Source organism: Lepidochelys kempii, chromosome 1, assembly GCF_965140265.1.
Source record: "Lepidochelys kempii isolate rLepKem1 chromosome 1, rLepKem1.hap2, whole genome shotgun sequence".
NCBI lineage: Eukaryota > Metazoa > Chordata > Testudines > Cheloniidae > Lepidochelys > Lepidochelys kempii.
The window spans coordinates 218,415,020-218,441,558 of record NC_133256.1 but is presented as its reverse complement, the minus strand read 5'-3'; the positions used below and the strand labels follow the sequence as shown (position 1 = coordinate 218,441,558).

Genomic DNA, 26,539 nt, shown 5'->3' with positions numbered 1-26,539 from the left:
GTAAACTGTGCCTCTGTATGACCTTGTGCCTCAGTGAGGGTAAGGAAGTTCTTTTAAGGCTCGTAGACCTTGTTAGGAGTGTGAAGGGTGCCTTTTCCTTTTTGCCTCTTTTGCCTGATGTCTCTTTTCCCTGCATTCCCATATCTCCACAGCATAGGCAGATGCTGCACTGCAGCACCTCTTCTCCATTCTACTCAAACCAACTCCCCCCAGTCCTAGGATAGTACCCTTTCCACCACCTGTCTCTCACTGGACATTTCTTTAACTTGTGCCTCCTGGCACACTCCTGCCTCAGGAACTACTAATTTTCGAGGGCCTGTTAACAGTTCTTGAGAACACCTTGATGCTTTTGAGAATGCTGTTTGCGCGCTGTTTCTCCAGACCAGGCCCTTTACCCATCCTGTCTTCTTGGAATGATCAAGCTGCTGGGCTCTCAAAAACACTGGAACGGTCATATTCCAGTTTGGAAAATCCACTAGTTGCCAGCTCCCATTCGAGCCCCTTGCTGGGCACTCAGATGGTTAGAGGTACCTATCCAAGCTTTTGAAAATTGTGTCCTTTCTGTGTCTCAGTTTCTCCATACGTAAAATGGGAATAATGATACTTATCCGCCTTAATAAAGTTCTTCAGGTTCGACAGATGAAAAATGTTCTTGAATTGCTAAGTATTATTAAATTATTACTGGTTTCAGAGTAGCAGCCATGTTAGTCTGTATTCGCAAAAAGAAAAGGAGTACTTGTGGCACCTTAGAGACTAACAGATTTATTTGAGCATAAGCTTTCGTGAGCTACAGCTCACTTCATCGGATGCATGAAACAACAGAAAGCTTATGCTCAAATAAATTTGTTGGTCTCTAAGGTGCCATAAATTATTACTGTTATTCAGTAGGAGTAGAAGCGATTTCTACTAGCAGCAGGCATTGTGAGTAAGTTCTATAGGAACAGATCGTTGGCAAATAGTTTAAGTTTTACAAACTTTGCTTTTATTTTGTCATATCCCACCCATCTAAAGGCACCCTAGAACATAGCTGGGCAAGTATTCTGAAATCTAGTGGCTGGCAATTCTTTTTCAAAGTAACTGGGATTTCTTGACAGCGGTTTGTTTTGGGTTTTGTTTCTTGTTTTTGCTGAGGTAAATCTTAGCTTCAAGAGCCCTAAATTACCAGTTTATTTACATTTTGGCACTGGGTAAGAAGTGGATTTAACATTCTTGTTCACATATTCTATTACAGCTAATAGGACAGCAGTCATTTTAAAAGCATTTCCTGTATTCTCTAGCAGCTAGGCTCACGACACTCTGCGGGGACTGTTGTTTTTAACCTTCTCTGCTTCAGACTGTGTTCTGAGTATAATGGCAGTGGCAGCATTCCATCTTACAATACAGCAGTGATCATGGCCATCTCTCAGCTTGCTGGGGTGCAGTTGGTGGGCCTGATTCATTGTTGCTCTGCACATCATGCAGTCATTTACACACTGCAAAAGAAGTGCAAAGTGGGTGTTAAATGCTTTCAAATCAGAATGGAAGTATTTTGTATCCACTCTGCACTAGCATTAATGACTGCGCAAGGGGCAGGACCATGATCGACTGGGCTCAAAATTTCAGAGAAGAACACAAAATGAGTGACATAAAAACTTACCTTACGTTTAGGTGGTCCCTACCTGGAGGCTGAATCTCATATTCCAGGCTCTGTACAATCTTCCCTTTGAATCTAAGATGAAAGTCCTGTTTGCCTTTTTAACCTATAGATCACTTTTTTTTGGTGGTAATTGTCTCTGCTCTCTGGGTTCCTGAACTAACAGCCCTTGCTTACAAGCCCCGAGTTTTACTATTCAGTAAGCACAATGCTGTCCTATGTTCGGTGTCATCTTTTGTTCACACGTACCGCACTGAATTCCATTAGAATCAAGAGCTTGTCCTTCCCGACAATGCTTTACCTCCAATGAGGCTGATAGATGTCTTCACAATTTGGGTATAAGAAGGTATAATAAATTAGATCTGAATAAAACGTAAGATTTTCAAATGTCTGAAAGTTTGTCCAAAGAAATATCAGGCCCATACAAAATGTGTTACTGTCATAGGTTAGGTTTTTACATATCCTTTTAGCTAGAAGGAAGGTCATAAATATACTCTATAAGGAGCACATGAATCCCCTGGGTTGAGAGGGAAAGTACTTCCCAAAAAAAGATTTTCATTGTTTCCTTCACAAACACTTCTACTAGATGCGAATGAGTAGAGACATGAGCCTCTACAGATGCACTGTTAGGCAGGACTGCTATAGCTTCTGGTTTTGAAAAGTAATGCTACACTGTTGGTTAGTTTGTAATATTCCCTCTATCTGTCTATCTAATTCTAGCTCGAAAGTTTGTCTCTTTCACCAACAGAAGTTGGTCCAATAAAAGATATTAACTTACTCGCTATGACTTTCTAATTCTCTGGGACCAGTGCAGCTACAGCAACACTGCAAACATCTAATAGAAAGCTGACCTTGTCCACTTGGAAGACAGGCAATTATTTGTACCTGTACATAGGATTTCTCTGATGGCAGATGGCAGTTTCTTACATGTTCACCTTATGCTCTGTACTATGTTACTGTCATTGCATCAATAATGTTGTTTTCTTACTATTGTCCTATTTCTGACACTTATCTTTTGAGGACAATTTCAGGGGATGAATGATGGTCTTGTGGTTAAGGTACAGTTCAAGGAGTCAGGAAACATGGTGCTATTTTTGTTATTTCACAACCTCCTTGTGTGATCTGGGCAAGAGATGTAACTTCTCTGTGCCTCAGTTTCCTCATTAGCAAATGGGGAATAATAACACTGCACAAGGATAGGTGCTCCAATACTGCACTGATGAATATGAATCTCACTGAAGTATCAGTAAAACATTTATTTAAAAATCTGTTGGTAGTTTATAGTTTGCTCTTTCTGGAAACTACTTTTTACTTTAATGAAGCTTGAGTGAGAATCAGTTTTATTCCAAGCAGGTGCCTATCACCTGCTGTCTTCTAAGTATTGCTCTTCATAGTAAGTGTCATGACATTTGCAACTGAGGAAGGGAAGGGAAGCCTTGACATGACCCATTTGGTGGTCAAAAAATCTGCTGTACATTTGGTCACTTGTGTCTTTTCAAGTTTGATTGAAGACCCTATCTAGGGAATGACTTTGTCCGCTGGAGAAATACCACATATACATAAGAAAATTGTGCGTTCTGTCAAGAATAATGTAAAATAATAAAATGTGGAAAACAGGAGGGTGTATGTGGTAAATCAAGATAATACCACAGGAGACATCCCTTATAATGAGAGACAGTTGAAAGGCATGTCCAGATCCTTTATTATTCACTTTCTCCGAAATAGCCCCTTGAGAGTACTGTCAAAGTATGGACGTGTTAAGGGTCAACATTTGGGAGGCGAAAGTAAGGCTCTTGATGCTGTGGAGGCCTATAGAGATGTATTATAAATCATTCTAATGAAACTAACTAATGTGCTCCAAATAAACTGGGAGGAAATCAACATGTGATATTTTTTGATCACTTGCCCTGCCTGATGTGCCTGGTACCGTAGGTCACAAACAGAATGGTGGCTTATAAAAAAATGTTCTAGTAGATAACAGCAGTGAGGGGGATAAACAGTACTTACCCTAATGTTAATAATACATTACATGTATGCAACCCTTTTTCTCTGAGACTCACAACCTATTTTACATCAGGAGGGGCACGGCACAGGTACATGCCAGTTTCAGAACTGTATTTTGCACTATTAAAATAAATGCTGAATTTGTTTATTACTAGCTAATTTCTTTACTAAATAGACTTAATGGAAGTTACTCATATAAATCCCTGGTACACCAGGGAGAGATGAGATTTGGAATCGAAATACTCAATGTGTTAGTGCACACATAAGCATGTTTGTTTGTGTGCACACGTGTGTGTGCAGATTTTAAGTGAGACCCACTTGTGCTGTCTTTTTACCATTTTCTTTGAAGCCTGCTATTTGGAGTCTCTATGTATTCTCACTGGTGTTGAAATTGGATTACTATAATGACAGCACATGTTCTAATTGGAGTGTAAATTAGGGAGATGTGTCCCCTTTGCATGAGGATTTTATATTGGTGGGGATTTTGTTGGCAGGAGAGGTGGAAGAAATGAGGAAACAGAAGAGAGGTATGCCTATAGCTTAGTGTGAGAGCATTATTCCCAGGGGGCACATGATGGAGCAGTGTATGCAACAGTGAACATCAGTACCAGCCATGGGAATTGCTTAGACTTCTGAGAATATGGAAAGACATGAGCTTGCTCTTCAACTGTGTTATCAGAAAACAATTCTGGGCGGATTGGTAAAGATGATGGTTGTTTAGGAGAGTAGCTGTTGTGGATGACTGTGTATTTTAAGTTTGAAAGACCAACCCCTAATATTATTACAGGTGATATCTGACTGTTCCTGTGGTCTTTAGGGCTGATGCTATGTGTAATGGACTGAGGTGGAATTTGTGCGTACTTAAAAAAACGGCATCATTATTTGCTAAGGAGTAAAGGAAGGATGACTACTTTTGATTCAAGAAGTGCTGTTCTTTTTAAATCATTCTTGGCCTTTCAGTTCTGTAAAGTGCCCCTGCAGCTCTCAGGAATCCAGGTGCCCAGAGGACAATGTCAACAACCTTGACATAGACAAGGAGTATTATTATTCATTATTTTTATTATATAGCACCATAAATATGCACAGCACTTTACAGAAAGAATGAAGATATGATCCCTACTTCAAAGAGAATACAACCCAAGGGACAGATGTAGCTCCCATAGAAGTCAATGAGAATTGGCCCTAAATTAGACAAACAGAAAGCAATGACAAGAATCAAAACAGGGTGCAGAGAAAGAAGGGAGGAGTTGTCAAAGAACTGAAGATAATATATGATTTCACATTTGCAGCATATAGTTTTGCAATGGATTATTAGACACAAAAAGCTGGAGTTCAGTATTTTGAAAATTCTCAGTTGGTGTTGGAGAGATGGGTCCCCATTAGCTAAACAATTGAAACTGTGGTGTGTGTAGGGCAGGAATTGTTAACTGTACTCCCTGAGAATGAGAGATTGGGTTTTATGTACAGTTGTTTTATTCATTGGTTTCTAAGCAAGAGCTAGTCCATTCTATTTTGTTTATAGAATCAGAGTCATACTGGGATAGGCCATTACTTGGGTGTGTTGGAGCAGGGGGATTGTACAAGGATCCTTCCCCATTTCACAGTGCATACAAGAGACACTCACAATTACAACCTCTTCTCTGGGGGGAGAGCAGAAACTCCTCCCTCAGTGAACCCACAAGGGTTCATGTCACCCCAAGGGGGCAGACAGGAGATGGGACCATGGCCTATCCTCTTCCCATCTTGCACTGCATGAAGCAGGCTGCACCATCCCCAACTTGAACCACTAATTAAATACCACAATTTGGTCCTCAGTAAACAAAGTACAATGCCGAATTGGAAAGACCATTTTGAATGTACTAATTGACAATCATCTTCCAGGCAGGCAGTCTTGGTGAAGAAATTACACTGACTGTTTAACAGGCTCTCTGTGACTGAAAATTTTGCAAATAAATGACTCAGGTACAACCCTTTTTCAGTGCCACAGGCTCTAGATGATTATTCAGTGAAGAACAAAGTTGGACAGCAAATATAATTGTTCTATTTGCCTTTCCTGTTACTGACTTGCCATGATAAATATGGAGAATTAGATTTGGTCCAGTGCAGAGGTGGGCAAACTATGGCCCGCAAGCCGGATCCAGCCCGCAGGCCGAGCCGTTTTAAGCCAGCCTGTAAGCTCCAGCCAGGTGCCATGTTGGGGGCTGTACCACGCGGCTCCCGGAAGCCACATCATGGCCCCACTCCGAGGGTTGGGGGCCACTCCACGCCTAGGAGTGGAGAAGGGACATGCCACTGCTTCTGGGAGCCGCTTGAGGTAAGCGCTGCTTGGAGCCTGCACCCCTGAGCTTGTCCCCATGCTCCAACCCCCTGCCCCAGCCCTGATCCCCCTCCCTCTCTCCAAACCCCTCAATCCCAGCCCAGAGCACCCTCCTACACCCCAAACTCCTCATCCCCAGCCGTACCCCAGGGCCCGCACCCCAACCCCAATTTTGTGAGCATTCATGGCCCACCATACTATTTCTATTTCCCAGTGTGGCCCTCAGGCCAAAAAGTTTGCCCACCCCAGTCTAGCGGGAGGTGGAGAAATGGAATAGGTGGCCCCTGAAAGAATTCTGCAGCACCTAATAGTCTCTGTTGGCACATTTTAGAAAGAAGATTTAAAACTGAAGCCAAGCAGAAGGCTTATCCATGTTTCAGATCAGGTGTGGTACGTAGATAAAACTAGTCTTTACATGCCCTGACTAGATGAAGGTGGACTTTCTAACAATCCCTTTTGAAATGGAATGAACAGCCTGCCAGGCAGTTAGTAGCTCTAGCAGTTTTGCTGCCACAAATAACTGACAAGGTGGGAGAAATTTTTGTATTCCTGTTGCGTGCTGAGTGAATGAGTGATAGTGCATTTGCTACTACTTTTAAATGCATTGCTGGATTTGATATTTTCTGGTATTCTGGTATTATGTTGCCTCTGTGTATTCTTAGCCTTCATTCGGTTTTGAGAGAGGCCTTCATGGATAAAACACCCTTTTAAAAAAGGAGAAAATGGATTCTGTATTTGATGCAGCTGTGTATTTTATATTAGCTGTATAATTCTAGTATGTTCAGGGGGTTTTGTACTAGAATTGACTTGCATTTTAATTCTTGCGCTTGTAGAAATTTCATTATTCTGCTTAAAACATAGTACTAAATTATGTGAGCTAATGAGAAGAAGCCTGTCTTTTAGACTATGTACAATTACGTTGCAATTGCTGGTCATTTTTTATCAAAGTAGTGAGTACCCAGTACACGAGTCTCTGTATTATTGCAGATTATGTAGCAGGTGGTGGACAGCACCATGACCCTCTTTAGGTAACTGAATGTGGCTAGGTAAAAATCACTAAGATTTTATTTGAAAGGGCTGGAATAGCAGGAAGGGTGTGGGGTAGGACTGAAGTTCAATAATAGAGCTGTATTGTGGCTTAGTACTAAAATAGCAGAGCAGTACTGCAGTGAAGCAAAGGGAGTAGGGAAGGGAGTAATGGAAGCTAAGAACTGTTGAGTAGAGCTAATAACTTGATGACATCTGGAAGGCTGAGATGTTTAATGCCTATTTTACTTCAGTCTTCTCTAAAAAGGTTAAAGGTAATTAGATACCAAACACAATTAATATTATATACAAGGGAGAAGGAACGCAAGCCAAAATAGTGAAAGAACAGGTTAAAGACTATTTAGATAAGTTAGAAGCATTGAAGTCAGCAGGGTCTGATGAAATTCATTCTAGGATACTTAACGAACTACCTGATGTGGTCTTGGAACCGTTAGTAATTATCTTTGAGAACTCCTGGAGGACATGTGTGTCCCAGAGGACAGGAGAAAGGCAAACACAGTATCTATCTTTAAAAGGGGGGAATAAAGAGGACCCGGGGAATTATAGACAAGCATATCTAACTTCGATACCTGGAAAGATACTGAAACAGATTATTAAACAATCAATTTGTAAGCACCTAGTGGATAATGGTTATAAGGAATAGCCAGCGTAGATTTGTCAAAAACAAATCATCCCAAACCAATCTAATTTCGTTCTTTGACAGAGTTACTGGCCTAGTGGATGGGAGGAAGCAGTCGACATGATATATCTTGATTTTAGTAGGGTGTTTGACACAGCCCCACATGACATTGTCATAAGCAAACTAGGGAAATGCTGTCTAGATAAAATTATGATAAGGTGAGCGCACAACTGGCTGAAAGATCATACTAAAAGAGTCGTTAGTTATCAATGGTTTGCTATCAAGCTGGGAGGGCATATCTAATGGGGTCCTGCAGGGATCAGTCCTGGGTTTGGGAATATGTAATATTTTCATTAATGACTTAGATAATGGAGTGGAGACTATGCTTATAAAATGTGCAGATGAAACCAAGTTGGGAGGGGTTGCAACCTCTTTGAAGGACAGGATTAGACTTTAAAACAACCATGACAAATTGGAGAATTGGTCTGAATTCAACATGGTGAAATTCCATAAAGACAAGTGGAAGGTACTGCACTTAGGAAGTAAAAGTAAAACGCACAACTGAAAAATGGGCAATAGCTGGCTAGGTGCTAGTCTTGGGGAACAGGATCTGGGGGTTATAGTGGATCACAAAATGAATATGAGTCAACAGTGTGATGCAGTTGTGAAAAAGGCTAATGTCATTCTGGGGTGAGTGTCATATGTAAGGCATGGGAGGGAGTTAATTGTCCAGCTCTGCTTGGCATCGGTGAGGCCTCAGCTCCAGTGGTGTCCAGTTCTGGGTGCCACGCTTTAGGAAAGAGGTGGACAAACTGGAGAGAGTCCAGAGGAGAGCAACAAAAATGATAAAAGCTTTAAACTCCTGACCTATGAGGAAAGATTGAAAAAACTTGGCATGTTTAGCTTTGAGGAAAGATGACTGAGGTGGGGGCCTGATAACGGCATTTAGATATGTTAAGGGCTGTTTCAAAGAGGACAGAGATCAATTGTTCTCCGTGTCCACTGAAGGTAGGACAAGAAGTAATGGGCTTAATCTGCAGCAAGGGAAATTGATGTTAGATATTAGGAAAAGTTTTCTAAGTATAAGGGTGGTTATGCTCTGGAACAGGGCTTCCAAAGGAGGTTGTAGAATCCCAGTCATTGGAAGGTTCTCAGAACAGGGGGTTGGACAAACCCATGTCAGAGTTTCTCTGGGTTTACTTGGTTCTGCCGCAGCGCAGGAGGCTGGACTTGATGACTTCTCAAGGTCCATTCCAGCTCTACATTTCTATGATTCTATGTATAATAACAGTTGCAGCATGTTGGCTTTAACATGCATGTGACAGCACTTAGCCAGTTGCTGGTGCACTCACTATCTCACGTTCATTAACTCCAAATTCAAATTCTGGCTCTTCCAGTCGAATTGCTTGTTCATTTATTTGTGATAGTTCTTATTTCGATTTAATGATATATGAGAATACTTCATTATGTATTAGTAAATGTGTCACGGTATACTTGTAAAACCAAAGAAGATTCAGTGTTACGAGACTTCACTACACAGCCTGCTATTAAAGCTTCACTGAGCCCTCAGAAGAATGCCATTTGTGTGCAGATTGAATAGCTTGAAGGTTAGAGAAGTTTTGATGTGTGAATTTCTGCTCTATCTCCGCTTCTCTTTCCTATTTTGACTTCTTTCTTTAAAATCTTGCTTTTACAGTAAACTCATGGTTTGACTAATAGGTCACAAAGTAGTTAAGATGTTTTCTATAAATATGACCTTTTTCTACCAACAAATGCTTTGGGTTATCCCAAGAATTTGATGAGTTAATAAATGTTTAATTTTTTCACTGAGTCCAGAGTATGCAAAATTGAAAATAAATGATTCCTCTTTGACTATCTGCCAGTGTAGAGCCAACTGTAGGGTTCTTGTGCCCATCATGTTCTTAAGACTGGATTCTTTTGAACAGCAGTGTTTCTCAGGGACGTTCGTGTGCTGCATGCCTCTTCATATTCCTATCAATGTTTACAGCTGAAAATAAGCTGTGGGGAAAAAACAGGTCTGCCACTGATTCTGAAACACCGTGCAAGCCCTGTTGCCAAGAGTGCCATATCCCTTAGCACTGCCCACTGAGGAGGTCTGTTCTTCTTCTCCATCCTTGCAACGTACATTCTCGCCACATCTGAGCACAGAACACTCTCCTCTGAGATCTGTGGTGGGCATCACTGAAAGGGACATCACTGCCTTCTTTATAGGGCTCAGCTGCTTGTGTGACAGGAATGGCATTGGATTGGCCAATATCAAACAAGCCAGCCATACCTCAATAGCAGGCCATTGCGGCCCAGTTGGGTTTACTAGGGTCTGACATCACAGGCCTCTAGGAGCCATTTGACACTGCATTCAGGGAAGAGGAGGAGATTACTCTCCCCACCAGTTTCTCTGACCAGACTGCCTATGCCAGACTAGGAGGAAGAGCTAGACCTGGAGTCAGAATAACAATAATGTCACAGAATCATAGAACTGGAAGGGACCTCAAGAGGTCATCAAGTCCAGTCCCCTGCACTCATGGCAGGATTATGTATTATCTAGACCATCTCTGACAGGTGTTTGTCTAACCTGCTCTTAAAAATCTCCAATGATGAAGATTCCACAACATCCCTAGGCAATATATTCCAATGCTTAACCACCCTGACAGGAAGTTTTTCCTAATGTCTAACCTAAACCCCCCTTGCTGCAGTTTAAACCCATTGCTTCTTGTCCTATCCTCAGAGGTTAAGAAGAACCATTTTTCTCCCTCCTCGTTGTAACAACCTTTTATGTACTTGAAAACTGTTATCATGTCCCCTCTCAGTCTTTAGTCCTGACTAAACAAACCCAGTTTTTTCAATCTTCCCTCATAGGTCATGTTTTCTAGACCTTTAATCATTTTTGTTGCTCTTCTCTGGACTTTCTCCAATTTGTCCACATCTTTCCTGAAATGTGGTGCCCAGAACTGGACACCATACTCCAGTTGAGGCCTAATCAGAGCAGAGTAAAGCGGAAGAATTACTTCTCATGTCTTACTTACAACACTCCTGCTAATACATCCCAGAATGATGTTTTGTTTTTTTACAACAGTGTTACACTCTCATATTTTGCTTATGGTCCACTGTGACCCCCAGATCTCTTTCTGCAGTATTCCTTCCTAGGCAGTCATTTCCCATTTTGTATGTGTGCAACTGATTGTTCATTCCTAAATGGAGTACTTTGCATTTGTCCTTATTGAATTTCATCCTATTTACTTCAGACCATTTCTCCAGTTTGTCCAGATAATTTTGAATTTTAATCCTATCCTCCAAAGCACTTGCAAGCCCTCCCAGCTTGGTATCGTCTGCAAACTTTATAAATGTACTCTCTATATCATTATCTAAATCATTGATGAAGATATTGAACAGAACAGACCCAGAACAGATTCCTGTGGGACCCCACTCCTCGTGCCCTTCCAGCATGACTGTCAACCACTGATAACTACTCTCTAGGAATGGTTTTCCAGCCAGTTTTTCACCCACCTTATAGTAGCTCCATCTAGGTTGAATTTCCCTAGTTTGTTTATGAAAAGGCAATGCGAGACAGTATCAAAAGCTTTACTAAAGTGAAGATATACCAAATCTACCACTTCCCCCCTATCCACAAGGCTTGTTACCCTGTCAAAGAAAGCTATCAGGTTGGTTTGACATGATTTGTTCTTGATAAATCCATACTGACTATTACCACCAACCTTCTTGGTGAAAACCAAAACAAAGAAGTCATTAAGCACCTCTGCCATTTCCACATTTTCTGTTATTATTTCCACACACACCCCTCATTGAGTAATGTGCCTACCCTGTCCTTTGTCTTCCTCTTGCTTCTAATGTATTCGCAGAATGTTTTTTTGTTACCCTTTATGTCTCTAGCTAGTTTGATCTCGTTTTGTGCCTTGGCCTTTCTAATTTTGTCCCTACCTATTCGTGTTATTGGTTTATATTCATCCTTTGTAATTTGACCTAGTTTCCACTTTTTGTAGGACTCTTTTTTATTTTTAGATCATTGAAAAACTCCTGGTTAAGCCAGTGTGGTCTTTTGCCATACTTCCTATCTTTCCTATGCAGTAGGATAGTTTGCTCTTATGCTGTTAATAATGTCTCTGAAAAACTGCCAACTGTCTTCAGTTGTTTTTCCCCTTAGACTTGCTTCCCATGGAATCATACCTACCAACTCTCTGTGTTTGCTAAAGTCTGCCTTCTTGAAATCCATTGTCTTTATTTTGCTGTTCTCCTGCCTACCATTCCTTAGAATCATGAACTCTACCATTTCATGATCACTTTCATCCAAGTTGCCTTCCACTTTCAAATTCTCAACCAGTTCCTCCCTATTTGTCAAAATCAAATCTAGAACAGCCTCTCCCCTAGTAGCTTTCTCCATCTTCTGAAATAAAAAATGTTTCACCACCAAAGGCCTGTCATCTTTGTTGCCCAATGAGGTGGTGTCCTCAGCATCAGCATGTTTATTTTGAGGCATTCCAAGAGCTGTTTAAGAGAATTGCTGAGACTCTGGAATTAGAGACATGGGTCATATCAGAGAAATCTCATAAGTAGTTTGACATCCTGACAACTCTCGGTCCAATCAGAATCACCCTCCCTATAAATGAGGGGCTGCTTGACCCAGCTAAGGGCCTGTGATAGATGCTGGCCATGATAACACCAAGTGCAGAATGGGTAGAGAGCAGTACCAGGTCCCTCAGTCTGGGTTCAAGTACTTCTATGCCCACCACAACATAGGCCTGTTAGTCATTTCAGTGGTACAGGAGAAATCTAAATCAAACAAGAGTACCTCTAAGGAGAAGGACACAAAAAGGGTCAACCTACTTGGGAGAAAATCTTTTTCCTCTGTCTCATTACAACTCACTGTGTCAAATTGCCAGGCCTTCCTGGACAAATGGAACTTTTTTGCCTGGTATAGAGTGATGTCCTTTCTCTGAAAACTCCCCACATGACAAAGGGGGCAGAGTGACTCAGGAGAACAATCAAGGAAGGCCAGTTGGAGGCCAGGATGGGTACACAGATGGGAATGGGCACTTCCAACACTGAGGCCAGATCTATGGCATGGCAGTGACTATACATTGAGTATCCTGGCTCCAATCATCAGGCATCCCCAGGGAGGTGCATGTAATGATCAAGGATCTGCCCTTTGAGGGCAGTGAATTATTTAGTAAGTGAGCTGACAGCACTGTCTAAAAGACTGAAAGGCCACCTCGCACTCCTTGGGGATTTACACACCAGCCCTATAGTTCAAGCCATGCTGTCCTCAATCCCAGTCATGATAACAGGTGCCGTGTTAGCACTCCATGCAACATAAGTACTATGGCAAGAAGATGATAGACAAGAGGGGTCTCCAGGCTTCTTCCTCCTCAGTGATGCATCCTACTCCTATGGCACAGCAAGACATTTGACAGGACTCTTGGGAGCCACATCAAATCCAGGCCAGAAAGCACCATGTTTGGAAGCTGCCTTACCCCATTCCAGCAAGTATGGTCTGCCACTGCATTGGACAGATGTGTGTTGGAGATCATCACCCATTGCTATCTCATTCAGTTCCACTCTTTAACCCTGCTGTTTACCTACCACCCTTCAGGGACCCTTCTCACAAGAGCCTGTTACAAGCAGAAGTGGCCTCACTGGGGAGCCGTAGAGAAGATGCCACCACAATTCAGGGGGAAAGGTTTCTACTCCCTGTATTTTCTGATTCTAAAGATGAAAGGGGGTGGGGGGGTCTTCATCCTGTCCTAGACCTAAGAAGATTAATCAGATACATACATTATCTCAGGTTCAGGATGATAACTCTTGCATCCGTCGTTCCATCTCTTCAAGCTTGGGACTGGTTCATGGCTCTGAACTTGCAGGATGTGTGTGCTTGCAGGAAGATTCTAAGCTTCACAGTGGGACCCAACCATTACTAACCCAGGGGACTGCCTTTTGGACTCCCCCTGGCAAGAGCGTTTGCAAAATGCCTGGCTGTGGTGGCAGCACACTTAAGGAGGAAGGGAATTCACATCTACTTATGTCTGAATGGTTGGCTGATCGGGGCAAATCTCAGAGGAGACCACAAAGATCCTGCACTATGCCTTCTAACTGTTCTCCAGGCTGGGACTCCTTGTGCACTATGAGAAGGCACTCAGATACTCCTGTTGTGATTATTGGACCTACAAAGTTACCCTAAGCTCAACTATAAAAAGTATGTAAAAGTTCATAAGATGTTACAATAAATGTGAAAAATAGGTCAAGCTGTTTACGATGACGAATGTGCAAGAAAACCAGACAGAAATTGTATTAGTCCAAACAATGTGGCCTACTAAAATAAGTCAAGGACTGTGTTGAGATCATACTTGGTAAACAAAAAAAATTTACCTATGTCAACTTTGGCCTTACAGAAATGGATTTAATTGGTGGACAAAATAATGAGGACAAAAACTGCCCTACTTTTACTCCTTTTTTGGGTCCTTAAAAAGACTGAAAAAAACAATCTTCTTCCCCCAGCTCATCTGCTGACTTACCAGCAGTTGGTAACTCAACTCATCTTGACAAGTCTAAAGAACTTTCTTCCTGAGAGAAAGGTTGGCTGGGCTTTCTCTTGTTTAAGGAACTTTGTTTTCACTTGCGAGTGCTGGAAGTTATCCCACTATCATGACATCCAGTTCTCATAGAATCATAGAATCATAGAATATCAGGGTTGGAAGGGACCCCTGAAGGTCATCTAGTCCAACCCCCTGCTCGAAGCAGGACCAATTCCCAGTTAAATCATCCCAGCCAGGGCTTTGTCAAGCCTGACCTTAAAAACCTCTAAGGAAGGAGATTCTACCACCTCCCTAGGTAACGCATTCCAGTGTTTCACCACCCTCTTAGTGAAAAAGTTTTTCCTAATATCCAATCTAAACCTCCCCCACTGCAACTTGAGACCATTACTCCTCGTTCTGTCATCTGCTACCATTGAGAACAGTCTAGAGCCATCCTCTTTGGAACCCCCTTTCAGGTAGTTGAAAGCAGCTATCAAATCCCCCCTCATTCTTCTCTTCTGCAGGCTAAATAATCCCAGCTCCCTCAGCCTCTCCTCATAAGTCATGTGTTCTAGACCCCTAATCATTTTTGTTGCCCTTCGCTGGACTCTCTCCAATTTATCCACATCCTTCTTGTAGTGTGGGGCCCAAAACTGGATACAGTACTCCAGATGAGGCCTCACCAATGTCGAATAGAGGGGAACGATCACGTCCCTCGATCTGCTCTCTATGCCCCTACTTATACATCCCAAAATGCCATTGGCCTTCTTGGCAACAAGGGCACACTGCTGACTCATATCCAGCTTCTCATCCACTGTCACCCCTAGGTTCTTTTCCGCAGAACTGCTGCCTAGCCATTCGGTCCCTAGTCTGTAGCGGTGCATTGGATTCTTCCATCCTAAGTGCAGGACCCTGCACTTATCCTTATTGAACCTCATCAGATTTCTTTTGGCCCAATCCTCCAATTTGTCTAGGTCCTTCTGTATCCTATCCCTCCCCTCCAGCGTATCTACCACTCCTCCCAGTTTAGTATCATCCGCAAATTTGCTGAGAGTGCAATCCACACCATCCTCCAGATCATTTATTTATCATCCTCAGCCCAGCAGTGGGGATATCTAATTGCCAGCACGACAAAGGCATGTAAGATCCTGTATAGTAATCTCTTTCCTTCTTGTGTGATTTTCTGCCTTCTGTTTCTTTCCTCTATCCTGACTCACTCTCTTGACTTTTCAAATCTTGAAGTCAAATATACTGCACTCATCCAAACCTGCCTTGTCTAAAGAGAAAGGATCCAACCAGATGATGGCCCTCACCAAATTGTAACTAATCAAGGTCCAAGAAGCAAGTGTCTTGGTAGACTTGCCAGCCAAAGCATCCACCTGTAACTAACTAGCGGTCCCGTGTTCCATAAACATCAGCAAAAGCCATGTTTCACCCATCTTTTCTCTCCTGTCTGTGAATGCCCTGTACTTCAGGACTGAGAATAAAATTAACTGTTTCCTTTCCATCAATTAAAAGTTGTTCTTAAACTAAGAGACTCTGATACCTTAACTCCAAAAGGAAAGAGACTTTAATAATATCTGAAGTTTGTTTTGCATAATCACTCAATCACAGTGTCAGTATAAATACTTGTTTTCATTTCTTGTGGGTTTGTATGGGTGTATTTAATCAATAAACTTTCAATATAAATAGATGCTTTTAGGTGTTTGCTAAGTAACCGAGTAAAACCAAGCTCTCCGTTTAATCATAGGCGTGAATCCCCTATCTATCACTGTTTCATGGTAGACAGTGAAAGAGTTTATAAACGCCTTTAACTTTTTAGGCCTTTGAAATTTATATCCATAGAGCACTCCCTCCTTTCACTTCATTATGCATATGGCAAGTTAATCCCATGTGATGTTCATTCTCTTATCCTCTACGCAGGGAGAGAAGTGTGTGCAGTGGCATTTCTTATTTTGGTAGGATTTTTGTTTTTGTTTCATATATATGTTGCTCTGTATTTACGTTAGAAAAGGGCAAGGTCAAAGAAATGCACCTTGCACTTGGAGCAGAGGGTGGTGAGGTTTGTGATGGTTCTTAGTTCCTGTGGGAATTCACTGGACTGACCCTGGAAAAAGTTCTGTCTCCTGAGCTTTATTCTTATTGTAGAGTATTCCACTGTGCCAGAGAACAGTAGTTGTTGACCACTGTCTTCATCCTGGAGTCGAAGATCTGAAATCCATAAAGCAGCAACATAGAGCAATCCATTGACTTTTGTCAAGCATTATGCCCTTGATATAGCAGCTGGGCCTGATGCCAAGTTCCAGCGAGCAATACTCCAATCATTATTTGACTGACGCAGCTGGCAGTCCTCATTCCCAGCATCCAGAGGGGATATTGCTTACTAGTCACAGTGGGATCCACACTGACACAATGTGGAAGAAGAAAGAATGGTTACATATGCTACAGTAACTGTGATTCTTTGAGATATTGTAATCTGTGTGGGTCCTACTACCTGCTCTCCATCCCTGCTCTTCAATGTCCTCAGCAACATGAGCTTTGAATTGTGAAGGAAATGAGAGAAGGTCATGGCTGACCCACCCTTTATGCCCTTCTATGGGAGCACACGGAGGCACATGCATAGCCCCGACAGACACTGCTATTCAAAAGAATCCAATCTCACACACAAGGCCCACCTGCACCTTACAGTCAGATCCACATTGACTACAACATTTTGAAGAACCACAGTTACTGTAGGATACCTGGCCATTCTCTCCATGTTGTAACATTGTTTTTTTTATGGGAGAAGTTCAGCTAGTAACATAGAAGCTCTGGAAAGCCTCCTGCAGCAGAAGACTTGTTGTGCTCCTCTCCTGCTGGGTGAGCAGCTGTGTTGTGTGATCATGTGGAAAAACTAGACTCTGATCCCAGCAAGGAGAGTGAGCTGGTGCAATAGCAGGGCTATGGCTGATAAGTCTGCTGTTGTGCAAATCCAGTGGGAAAAAATCCTTTGTTGGGGTAGGGCTGCAGGGGGCTGCATGGATCCCAGTCTCTATTCCAGCCCATCTGGGTTGTTGAGTGAATTCTATTCCTCCCCAGCCCTATGTAGCTCCATCACACAAAGGTCATTTACTTGGGCTTTTTGCTGAATTTCACCCGGTTTGCAGCTCTCCGAGTGTTTAATGTGGAGCATTAGGGAAGATTGTACCCATTTGTTGGTCACACAAATGAAAGATAGTGCATTAAGAAAGTGCCTTTGTGCAGCTGAGCACAAACTGTTAATGGAGATTCAGCCTATTAACATATAATTAGACCCCCGTTCCACTTCCATCACATGGGTTCAACTTGCCATTAAACTTGGTGAAGTGAAAGGAAGGAGAAAGTTTTAAAGAGAGAGGAGACAAAAGGAGATGGTATAAGAACAATGATTTGGCTGCCCCTCCCATATATCAACCACTCGAGGGGAAATTAGCTGCACCCCACAGTTGAATCCAGTAACAGGCATGTTGTTGCTGTATTTCCAGTGCAGGGAGGCATTCTGCCACAGGGAGGTGATGGGCTAGAATCTTGTCTCATTTACACCAGAAACTCCACTGATCTCAAAAGAATTACTCCTGCTTTATATCGGTGTAACTGAGACCAGAATCTGGCCTCATGACCTACACTTTTAAATCTGTTGTTAAACAGATGTTTACAACAAAAGTATTTAATGTTATTTTGATAAAAAGACAGCTAAAAGTCCAATCGGAATATGAAAAACTATTAGTCGTTTAGCACCTTGCAGGCTGTTTTTTCAAAATGCAGTCATTGGTCATCTAAATAGCTGTGCTATTTTCTGAATGACTAATGGATGTTATTTTATACCTCTCAAAAAATGGAGCAGTACATGTCCTCGTTACATTTTTACCATTGATTAAATTGTTGTAATCAATTTAGTGCTGATGACACTAAAAACATTGTAATGTAACCTTTCAGAATCACTTTATTGAACAAAACGTCAAACTATCTTTTTCAGTCTTCCCAAGTAGATTCATTTTCTCAGTCTCAACTGCCAGCTCAAGAGAGCAATCATCTGGGATCCAGCAAAGTCTTCCATCAGGTATGTGAATCTTCCATCAATGTTAAAGAATGTTCTGCTGCTTGTTTTCCAGGAGAGCACCTCAAATATAATAAACCTAAGTAGATGGTTTCCCAAAATGGAGGGTGAGACAAATAGTCCTTTTCTTCCCCACCTTCCCTCCCCCTGCAGCTTTGGAATTTTGTGTCTAGCACCTGAGTGCAGTCTGTGATCCCACTAGTCATTCAGTAGTACTTTGAGCTATGTCTGCTGCACACTGGGGGACAAACACCCCCCCCATATGTTCATGGGAAACTCTGTGAGTTTCAACTCTAAAAATTTCCATTCCCTTCCATAGTATTTCCTGTGAAAGGGATAACTTATTCATCTAAAAAAGAAAAGGAGTACTTGTGGCACCTTAGAGACTAACAAATTTATTTGAGCATAAGGTTTCGTGAGCTACAGCTCACTTCATCAGATGCATTCAGTGGAAAATACAATGGGGATGTCATAAATATAAAGGGAAGGGTAAATCCCTTTAAAATCCCTCCTGGCCAGAGGAAAACTCCTCTCACCTGTAAAGGGTTAAGAAGCTAAAGGTAACCTCCCTGGCACCTGACCAAAATGACCAATGAGGAGACAAGATACTTTCAAAAGCTGGGAGGAGGGAGAGAAACAAAGGGTCTCTGTCTGTCTATATGCAGCTTCTGCTGGGGATAGACCAGGAATGGAGTCTTAGAACTTTTAGTAAGTAATCTAGCTAGGTATGCGTTAGATTATGATTTCTTTAAATGGCTGAGAAAAGAATTGTGCTGAATAGAATAACCATTTCTTTCTGTGTATCTTTTTTGTAACTTAAGGTTTTGCCCAGAGGGGTTCTCTATGTTCTGAATCTAATTACCCTGTAAGGTATCTACCATCCTGATTTTACAGAGGTGATTTTTTACTTCTATTTACTTCTATTTCTATTAAAAGTCTTCTTGTAAGAAAACTGAATGCTTTTTCATTGTTCTCAGATCCAAGGGTTTGGGTCTGTGGTCACCTATGCAAATTGGTGAGGCTTTTTATCCAACATTTCCCAGGAAAGGGGGGGTGCAAGTGTTGAGAGGATTGTTCTTAAGATCGAAGGGTCTGGGTCTGTAGTCACCTAGGCAAATTGGTGAGGCTTTTTACCAAACCTTGTCCAGGAAGTGGGGTGCAAGGTTTTGGGAAGTATTTTGGGGGGAAAGACGTTTCCAAACAGCTCTTCCCCAGTAACCAGTATTTGTTTGGTGGTGGTAGCGGCTAATCCAAGGACAATGGGTGGAATATTTTGTACCTTGGGGAAGTTTTGACCTAAGCTGGTAAAGATAAGCTTAGGAGGTTTTTCATGCAGGTCCCCACATCTGTACCCTAGCATTGAGAGTGGGGAAGGAACCTTGACAGGGGAGATTTATATACATAGAGAACATGAAACAATGGGTGTTACCATACACACTGTAACGAGAGTGTTCAGGTAAGGTGAGCTATTACCAGCAGGAGAGCAGGGGGGGAAAAGCCTTTTGTAGTGATAATCAAGGTGGGCCATTTCCAGCAGTTGACAAGAACATCTGAGGAACAGTGTGTGTGTGGGGGGAATAAACATGGGGAAATACCCAAGATCCATAAACCTGGAAATCCTGGGCACCCCATCATCTCAGACATTGGCACCCTGACAGCAGGATTGTCTGGCTATGTAGACTCCCTCCTCAGGCCCTACGCTACCAGCACTCCCAGCTACCTTCGAGACACCACTGACTTCCTAAGGAAACTACAATCCATCGGTGATCTTCCTGAAAACACCATCCTGGCCACTATGGATGTAGAAGCCCTCTACACCAACATTTCACACAAAGATGGACTACAAGCCGTCAGGAACAGTATCCCCGATAATGTCACGGCAAACCTGGTGGCTAAACTTTGTGTCTTTGTCCTCACCCATAACTATTTCACATTTGGGGACAATGTATACGTTCAAATCAGCGGCACTGCTATGGGTACCCGCATGGCCGCACACTATGCCAACATTTTTATGGCTGACTTAGAACAACGCTTCCTCAGCTCTCGTCCCCTAATGTCCCTACTCTACTTGCGCTACACTGATGACATCTTCATCATCTGGACCTGTGGAAAAGAAGCCCTTGAGGAATTCCACCATGATTTCAACAATTTCCATCCCACCATCAACCTCAGCCTGGACCAGTCCACACAAGAGATCCACTTCCTGGACACTACGGTGCTAATAAAGTGATGGTCACATAAACACCACCCTATACCAGAAACCTACTGACCGCTATATCTACCTACATGCCTCCAGCTTTCACCCAGAGCACACCACACGATCCATTGTCTACAGCCAAGCTCTGCGATACAACTGCATTTGCTCCAACCCCTCAGACAGAGACAAACACCTACAAGATCTCTATCAAGCATACTTACAACTACAGTACCCACCTGCTGAAGTGAAGAAACAGATTGACAGAGCCAGAAGAGTACCTGGAAATTACCTACTACAGGACAGGCCCAACAAAGAAAATAACAGAACGCCACTAGCCATCACCTTCAGCCCTCAACTAAAACCTCTCCAAAGCATCATCAAGGATCTACAACCTATCCTGAAGGACGGCCCATCACTCTCACAGATCTTGGGAGACAGGCCAGTCCTTGCTTACAGACAGCCCCCCAACCTGAAGCAAATACTCACCAGCAACCACACAGCAGAACCACTAACCCAGGAACCTATCCTTGCAACGAAGCCCGTTGCCAACTGTGTCCACATATCTATTCAGGGGACACCATCATAGGGCCTAATCACATCAGCCACACTATCAGAGGCTCGTTCACCTGCACATCTACCAATGTGATATATGCCATCATGTGCCAGCATGCCCCTCTGCCATATATATTGGTCAAACTGGACAGTCTCTACATAAAAGAATAAATGGACACAAATCAGACATCAAGAATTATAACATTCAAAAACCAGTCTGAGAACACTTCAATCTTTTTGGTCACTTGATTTACAGACCTAAAAGTTGCACTTCTTCAACAAAAAGACTTCAAAAACAGACTCCAACGAGAGACTGCTGAATTGGAATTAATTTGCAAACTGGATACAATTAACTTAGGCTTGAATAAAGACTGGGAGTGGATGGGTCATTACACAAAGTAAAACTATTTCCCCATGTTTATTTCCCCCGCTCTCCTCCCTCTCCCCCCCCCCCCGCCCACTGTTCCTCAGATGTTGTTGTCAACTGCTGGAAATGTCCCACCTTGATTATCACTACAAAAGGTTTCTTCCCCCCCCCCCGGCTCTCCTGCTGGTAATAGCTCACCTTACCTGATCACTCTTGTTACAGTGTGTATGGTAACACCCATTGTTTCATGTTCTCTATGTATATAAATCTCCTCCCTGTATTTTCCACTGAATGCATCCGATGACGTGAGCTGTAGCTCATGAAAGCTTATGCTCAAATTTATTAGTCGCTTAAGGTGCCCCAAGTACTCCTTTTCTTTTTGTGGATACAGACTAACACGGCTGCTACTCTGAAACTTATTCATCTCAGGTGCTTGGTTTGTTTTTTTAATAAAATACAGGAAAAACCCCTTGTCATTATAAGTGCCTTAGGAACCAGACTCCCTCCTTCTTCAGAGCTTTTACATTCTACAGGAGTATAAAACTTTCAGCACCGAATCTATGGTCTTGATCCTGCTATTGATAGCACACAGGCAATCTCTTTCAGGATTGGAACCTATTTTTGCACTCAAATCTGTCTACAAGAGGAAGGTTTCTACACGGAATACTTTCTTTGCAGCTATTAGATGGGATGCAAACAATTTGGATACCAAATATGGTAGTTCCCATCAGTCACAAAAGTTTTTACCACACACATCAATAACTGAGTTTAAAGCATTTGTGATGCAGCAGTGTTTTGCAAATAACAAAAAGACCTAGACCTAGACCTAGACGCACAAAAGGCATTAGGTACCTAAATCCCTTTTTAGGCACCTAAATCCCAGTGTGATACACAACTCTCATGGAACTCTGTAGGCACCTAAACACACTTGGTGCCTATAGTTTGGCCCCTGGGCATTTGCACTGTTGCCTCCTTCTAGATTTCAAGACACCTATCCCCCGCCTAAACGTCAAAGCAGTTCACAAACCAGGGGAAGATAGGCATTCGGCTACTTAAGTCACGTATGGGGTCCAATCGTGTAGGCATTCTCAGAGACTGCCTACTGGATCGGGCCCCTCAGGTGAATTCACACAAAACTGGGGAGGAGGGAACCTCAACCTCCCTCATAGCTTTTAGCTCAGTGATTTAGATACTCACCTGGGATGTGGGAGATCCAGGTTCAAGTTCTCCCTCCACTGGAAGGGGGAGAAGGGATTTGAACAGGGATCTGCCACATCTTAGGGTGCTCTAACCACTGGGATAGTCTGATGTAGAGCACCCTCAATCTCTCCTGTTGAAGGTAGTGCACTCTGGATCCTCCCGCCTCCCAGATGAGTGCTCTAACCACTAGGCTATAGAGCCATTCTCATGCCTCTCATGCCCTAGTATTTGTTTTCTCTTTCGCGTGTGCACACATCTTGCGGGGAAGAGGGAGGGAGGATGGAGAGCGAGCGAGCACAAGCATGAGAATGACTCTATAGCCTGGTGGTTAGAGCCAGTGGTGAGCTGGAGTCAGTTCGCACCTGTTTTCTGGAACCAGTTGTTAAATTTAGAAGCCCTTTTAGAACCAGTTGTTCCGCAAGGGACATCTGGTTCTAAAAGGGCTTCTAAATTTAACCGGCCAAAAGTGGCGCCTTAGGCGCCAACTCCATGGGTGCTTCAGTCCTGGAGCACCCAAGGGGAAAATTTGATGGGTGCAGAGCACCCACTGGCAGCTCCCTGCCCCACCCCCAGCCCCAGCTCACCTCCGCTCTACCTCCGCCTCCTCCCCTGAACGCACCGCCCCGCTCTGCTTCACCGCCCCCCCAGCTGTTCACGCGGGAAGCCGGGGTGGGCAGAGAAGCAGGCCGCGGCTTCCTGCTCAGGCCCAGGGAGGCAGAGCGGAGCTAAGCTCAGGTGGGGGGAGGGGGGCGCGAGGAGGGCCGCCCGCACCGCAGCAGGTAACCTGGGGGGGGCACGCAGGGGAACCGCTCCCCGCCTCAGCTCACCTCCGCCACCCTCGGCCTGAGTGGGAAGCCACGGCCTGCTTCTCAGCCCTCCCAGGCTTCCCGCCGAACAGCTGATTTGTGGGAAGCCGGGTGGGGGGGGGGTGCGGAGAAGCAGAGCAGGGCGGTGGGTTCAGGGGAGGAGGCAGAGTGGAGATGAGCTGGGGCTGGGCGCAGGGAGCTGCCGGTGGGTGCTCTGCACCCACCAAATTTTCCCCATGGGTGCTCCAGCCCAGAGCACCCAGGGAGTCGGCACCAAAGGCACCACTTTTGATGTGATCAGTGGGGGAGCGGCCACTCCCCCAGTTCTCCCCCAGCTACGCTCCCCCACCCCTAGGAGCCAGAGGGACCTGCCGGATGCTTCCTGGGAGCTGCCCCTGGTAAGCACTGCCGGGACTTCCCACCTCGCCGCCCCCGGCAGGTGCCTCTGTCTTTTAGGGGTGGGGTGGGCACCCACTACGGTGACCCACGAGACCCTCCTGCCCGGTTCTGGGGGCAGTCAGGGGACAGGGGAGGGGGTGGATGGGGCAGGGGTCCTGGGGGGGTGGGCGTCAAGGAACTCGGGGGGGTTGGATGGGGCAGGAGTCCCAGGGGATGGGGGTGGGCAACGACCCCCTCGTGGGGTGAGGAGGGAACCCACTGTTAAGATTTTGGCAGCTCATCACTGGTTAGAGCCAGGATTTTTTTCCTACACTTAACTCAGAAATTGCTGACTGAATTTTGCTCAGGTTTTCCAGAAAAATATAACATTTCGGCTGAAAAGGTATAGCAAAATGTCAACTCAGAAGGTGAAATTTAAAAAAAAAGTTACGAGAAACTAAAATTAGGTAGTTCTAAGAAAACTCATGCCATGAATTTATAGTGGAAGCAAGTGCTGCTGTTTTAACATATCTGTTCATCTATTAATAATTGTGTTCTTGTACATTTTTTAATATGTTTTTGACAAATCAGTTTTAAAAGCATAGAAAAGCTATCGAGGTCACTCTTTCAAACTAAGCTGTTTTTTTTTTTTAAAAAAAAATCTTTACCATGTAATTTTTATTTATTTGACTTCAGAAATTCAATAGCAGCATTAGTTCACTCCCTCATCTGGAAGGCCAAACGAAGCACAATTTCATTTTAAATACCGCCAGACCTCATCCACAAGACAGCAGCCTTCCTCACATAACAAAGAACCTGCAGAATGTGAACCTATTGCTTCAGGTGAATTAAAGGACATCTCATTTTTATATGGAGTGTAGCTGTAGCCATGTCTGTCCCAGGATATTAGAGAGACAAGGTGGGTGAGGCAATATCTTGTATTGGACCAATTTCTGTTGGTGAGAGAGACCAGCTTTTGAGCCACACAGAGCTCTTCTTCAGGCCCTGAAGCTATTATCTCACTCACCTCGTCTATCTGATTGTTAGAGACTTTTGTTTGATGTTAACCGATTTGTTTCTAATGGAGCTGATGGAATTTTAGCGAATCTGATTAGTGACCTATCTGGATGTTTGTATATCTGTAGATAGATATAATTTACTGAAGATTTTTTTTCAGTTTCTATTTTCACTAGCACAGTTCCAGTTTAAACAAAAAAAAAATTAGTGATGGGTGAATACCTAAAAGGTGTGGCAGCTAATTTGAGATATCGCCATAAATTTTGATGATTATCCAAAGTTACTTCAACCTTTTGAAGCCTTCTTCAATGTTGGCATTTAAAAATCCAACCAGTTCCGTCTGTCTTCCTCATTCTTCCCAACTCCTCTGTCCTTCTCTAATCCCTGCTCTCTAAATTCCTGTCTTTTTTCTTCAATAAAGAAATTTTGTCTTTTTCTAAAGAGGTGACTCACTTTCTTTATCTCTACAATGTTGATCCTTTTCCCTTCCTATTTGTGATGTTACTGTAACAAATCTATGGTGGAGTCTCAGCAGATTTGGCAGGTTCTGCTGGGCCCCATTCTGATCTATCTTCAGATCTTATGGACTAGACTAGATCTTCCGATCTTATGGACCAGACATGGAGCACCCATGGAAAATATTAGTGGGTGCTTAGCACTCACTGGCAGCCAGCTCCTCCCTGCCTCCCCAGCGCCTCCCCCCGGCCCGCAGCCCCACTGATCAACTTCTCCCTCTACCTCCCAGCTGTTCCGCGGCATGCAGGAGGCGCTGGGAGGCAGTGAGAGGAGCAGGGATGGGGTGTGCTCAGGGAAGGGGACGGAAAGAGGTGGGGAAAAGGGGGGGCGGGAAGAGGCGGGGAGGGGGTGCAGCCTTGGGGAAAGAGGTGGAGTGGGGGTGGGGCCAGGGGAGGAGTGAGGGTGGGAAGAGGCGGAGTGGGGGTGGGGGCAGGGCCTGGGGCAGAACAGCTATCGAGCACTCCCTGGGTAGAGAGGAAGTCGATGCCTATGTTTCTGGATCAGAATTATCCCAGAATGCATTTTGCCTGCGATGCCATGGAATGCCTGGAGATTGCAAGCTTTATAAACAGCAGCTTGTCAGGTAGAGGTTTACTGAGACACTGCCATGGGTTTTATAACCTTTTTAGAAATGTGTGTGTAAGGGTTGAGTGGAGCTCTAGGGCACAGAACAACATACAGAATGGGGTAGAGAGGCTGCTTACCTGAAATGATTCAAACTATCAAAAAGGTTGAATTCCGTGGCCTGATGCAGCCAACCATTCACGCACAAACATGAGCTCAGGTCCCATTGTAGTCTGCTTAAGTTTCAACTCTAAGAATTTCCAGTTCTTACCTAGCATCTTCTGTGAACAGGTTAATTTACTAATCTAAGGGTTTGGGGAGATTGTCTTGTGTTTTAAGAAAACACTTAAAAGCCATTGTTATAAGAAGATGCATAGAGGCCAGACTCCTTCCTAAAGCAAGGCTTAGAAATTCCACAGGAGTGTAAAATGTCCAATATACAAATCATGTTTAAGTGCTTTGGTAAATCAGGGCCCCTATTAGGATGGAGGTTTGAGGTCTTTTGTTTTGTTTTTTTCTAAACCTGTTTTCTCAAGCTTAGAAGTAAAGAGGCACACTTTGACTCTTGGAATCACAGAAGTCAGAAACGGAAAACACCTCTTAGATCATCTTGTCCACCTCCTCAGCAGAAAGACCAGGGCCAGATCCTCAACTTGTGTAAATTTTCATAGCTTAACTGAAGTCAATGGAGCTATGACAGTT

The 26,539-nt window shown here is 43.6% G+C and overlaps 1 protein-coding gene across 1 annotated transcript in view; it reads left to right on the top strand.

Annotated features, from left to right (window-relative positions):
- DYRK4 (dual specificity tyrosine phosphorylation regulated kinase 4) overlaps positions 1-26,539 on the top strand; it is a 72,037-nt gene that overhangs the window by 21,452 nt on the left and 24,046 nt on the right. The window contains exons 6-7 of the mRNA XM_073314661.1: positions 18,160-18,243; positions 24,437-24,583. Coding sequence (XP_073170762.1) covers positions 18,160-18,243; positions 24,437-24,583 — 231 coding nt within the window. The remainder of the gene's footprint in view (positions 1-18,159; positions 18,244-24,436; positions 24,584-26,539) is intronic.